Here is a 3,127-nt window from a genome sequence, read left to right as displayed (position 1 = left end):
TGGAAAAGTCTAGGAGGCCAGTAATTTTTGTGTTTTGTGGCCAGCACTTAACCATTAAAAGAAAAGTAAGTGATCTCTCACCATTGAATATAATCTCACACCATTAAAAAGACTATTGATGGCCAATTAATGGTTACAAAATACAAAAATTGTTGGTCCCCTAGCACTCCTCATATATATATATATATTTGCTGATTTAGAAATAATAGTTAATTTGGCAAAAATTGAGTGGTCAATTCTAAAATTTTGTTAAGTAAACGATAATACTAATATGACATTAGTAGAAAGAAAAAAGATGTCTTCAAAATAATATGAATAAATTTATCTATTTACTTTTATATATTAAGAATAGATTACTCTTAGTGTGATTGCATGATGACTACGAAGTAATTTAAAATTTAATACTATATTATAGGAAATAAATTTATCCATATTTAATGGTAAACTGTGTCACTTGCCCTTTGGCTTCATTCTTCTTTATAATAGTCTTAGTTATCTTATTACCTTATACTGACAAACTTGTCTCATTATTATTCTACTTAACCCAACAACTTTGATATCAACTAGCAAAGTACATGATAATTACGTAATTAGTGGATAAAATTGTCTAAACCAAAAAGATGTTCGTGTTACATGAACTATATTATTAAATTTGACGTGGATTATTGATGATATGCAGGGAGAGAATAATCTTAGTACTAATAATTAAAATGTATAACCAATAATTTAATTACAATTGTTTCACTATGGGAACGATCACCTTGTGACACAGCAAAATCGCTGACCAAATTTCCCACTTAATTTAAAATATAACAAAAACAATGCAAAAAAATAAATAAAAATTAAACCAATGAGAACAATGAAGAGAGATTATATTGTTGTGTTCCGTCAGAATTTGGAGCAGCGTTGTGGTAGACCAGTATCTTGATCCACAGCTACAACCTCAGAAACATTGTTACACCTTAGAACATCTTGACCCAACTTAGCACCAGCAGCTTTAAGACCCTTTAAAGAAACAGGTTGATTGAATAGGTTCAATGATGGTAATCTTGAAGCTGGTGGCATCTTCAAACTAGGTAGCAATTCTCTAAAATCTTGACTCATTAATGGAACCTCAAAGTCTTGTTTGTTATGTTTGACAACATTGTCCTTAGCACTAATGTGTGCACCTGGCTCCATGTGATTGGTTGAGAAGCTAGCTTGGTTAGGGAAATTAGGGTAAAGACTAACATACCCTCTAAGGTACATCATGTCAATTAGGAATTTTTTCCATGATGCTTGCCACCCATTTGTTCTTGACCTTGGGATTTGAACCGGGTTTGTTTTAGCATCCTCAGTGAACCTCATGTTCATGTAAACATAGAATTCTCTCCAATGTTTAGGGAAGAACACTGCCCCCCAAGAACAAGGTAATTGGTGTAGGTAAGGTGTGTTTGGATGAATGTTTTTGAAGAATTCAGTGGCATTCCATTTGGGCCTTTCTTTAACAACCTCAACAAGCCTTGGTGTGTAGAGTGAAATTGAGGACAATTCAGGGAGAGAAACTTGTGGATCATAGTGGTATGCTAATAATGCATATTTGATCCAAAGGTAGTAGTATGGGGAAACTTCAATGTCATCTTCAAGTAAAAGCCCAAAGTCATCATCATTGGATGGGTACCAACTCTCACTAACTGCCCTAATGAGCCCACCTTGGATGATCCTCCTTCTTAGAGTTTTGGGCCCATGAGGCCACTCAAATGAGCCCACTAGCTTTATTGTTGCCTCATCTACCTTGCTATCCATGTTGAAGGTTATGGGAATTTCATCACCAAGATAGTATGCATTGCTTAGAGATTTGAGGAGCCTTGTTAGTGAAGTTACTCTATTTTGGGTGATGATGTTGATAGAAAGTCTCATCTTGTTCCAATCTGCAACATAAAATTATGTTAAAAGCAAAGAAACTCAAAGATAAGACCACAAACTCAATATTAAGGATTAAGGTACGTTTGTTTTGAGGTATTGAGATAGAGATGGAGAAACTTAGATTCAGTATTATATTTGTTAGTTTAGAGACAAAATTTTTGAGTTTTTATAACAATGCTCATTGTTCACAACAAAAGATTCCGATACATTAACTAAATAAGACACAACTTAGTCCATGCCACGCGTCAATACCATAATCATACGTGGTTATTAAGGTACGTTTGTTTTGAGGTATTGAGATAGAGATGGAGAAACTTAGATTCAGTATTATATTTGTTAGTTTAGAGACTGATACTAAAATTTTTGTCTCTATCTTTAAAATTTTAATATTTCACTACTTCCAAAAAGTAAGACACAAAGAACTAAAATTTTTAGAGATAAAAACTGAAACTTTAATAATATTTTATACCTAAAATATCCTTATTTCAATTAATTAATTTTATTTTTATTTTTTATACAAATTAAATTAGAATTTCATTCTTGTCTCTTATTTTATACCAAACAAAATACTAAAATTTATTTCGATCTCTATTTCTTAGTCTCTTTTTCAGTCTCACCGTTTTTGTTTCTCCACCAAAAATTACTTAAGTACTGTCATATTCATATACGAAGAAAATTTTTTTTCGGAGATAAAAATCTGATCGCGTGAATAAACGAAGACAGAAACAAAGATTGAGTTATCTACTCTATAGGATTTATAAAGTTTTTGAAAAAAAAAATTATTTAAATGCTCTTACATACATATATATAATTATGTAATTTTAATTAATTTTTGATATTTTTAAAAAATTAGTTTATCTTTTAACTTATATGTTAAAGATATCACGTGTGTTGATTATGTTAAATTTATACCGAAAGAAAACATTGAGATTGATTTATATATTAATTTTTTTAGGGACTAAAATGTCTATTTTTTAAATTTTTGGGGATTGATTTAGATAATTACTCTGTCGAAAAATAAACTGGGAACTGATTTGTCAATCGGAATAAAACCTTGAAAATTGATCTGTATATTAATTTTTCTTGAAAATTAAAATGTCCGCTTTTAAAATCCTTAAGAATTGATTTGGATAATTACTCTTAATTTAATATATTTAATTAAATTATATTAAATTTTATTATAATTGTATTATATTTTTTTAAAAATTTAATATCCGTCAAA

At 30.0% G+C, this 3,127-nt stretch overlaps 1 protein-coding gene across 1 annotated transcript; it reads right to left on the bottom strand.

The window, feature by feature from the left end:
- LOC107640221 lies at nt 698-1,931 on the bottom strand. Its single transcript, XM_021123115.1, has one exon. The coding sequence runs from the start codon at nt 1,897-1,899 to the stop codon at nt 889-891; it is 1,011 nt and encodes a 336-aa protein (XP_020978774.1). The 5' UTR covers nt 1,900-1,931; the 3' UTR covers nt 698-888.

Source organism: Arachis ipaensis, chromosome B05, assembly GCF_000816755.2.
Source record: "Arachis ipaensis cultivar K30076 chromosome B05, Araip1.1, whole genome shotgun sequence".
Lineage (NCBI taxonomy): Eukaryota > Viridiplantae > Streptophyta > Magnoliopsida > Fabales > Fabaceae > Arachis > Arachis ipaensis.
The sequence above is the reverse complement of the archived record's forward strand: the minus strand, read 5'-3'. Positions and strand labels throughout refer to the sequence as shown.

What these genes read in the sequence shown, in the direction of transcription:
- LOC107640221 (XM_021123115.1), bottom strand. Translation starts at nt 1,899, where the DNA reads ATGAGACTTTCTATCAACATCATCACCCAAAATAGAGTAACTTCACTA.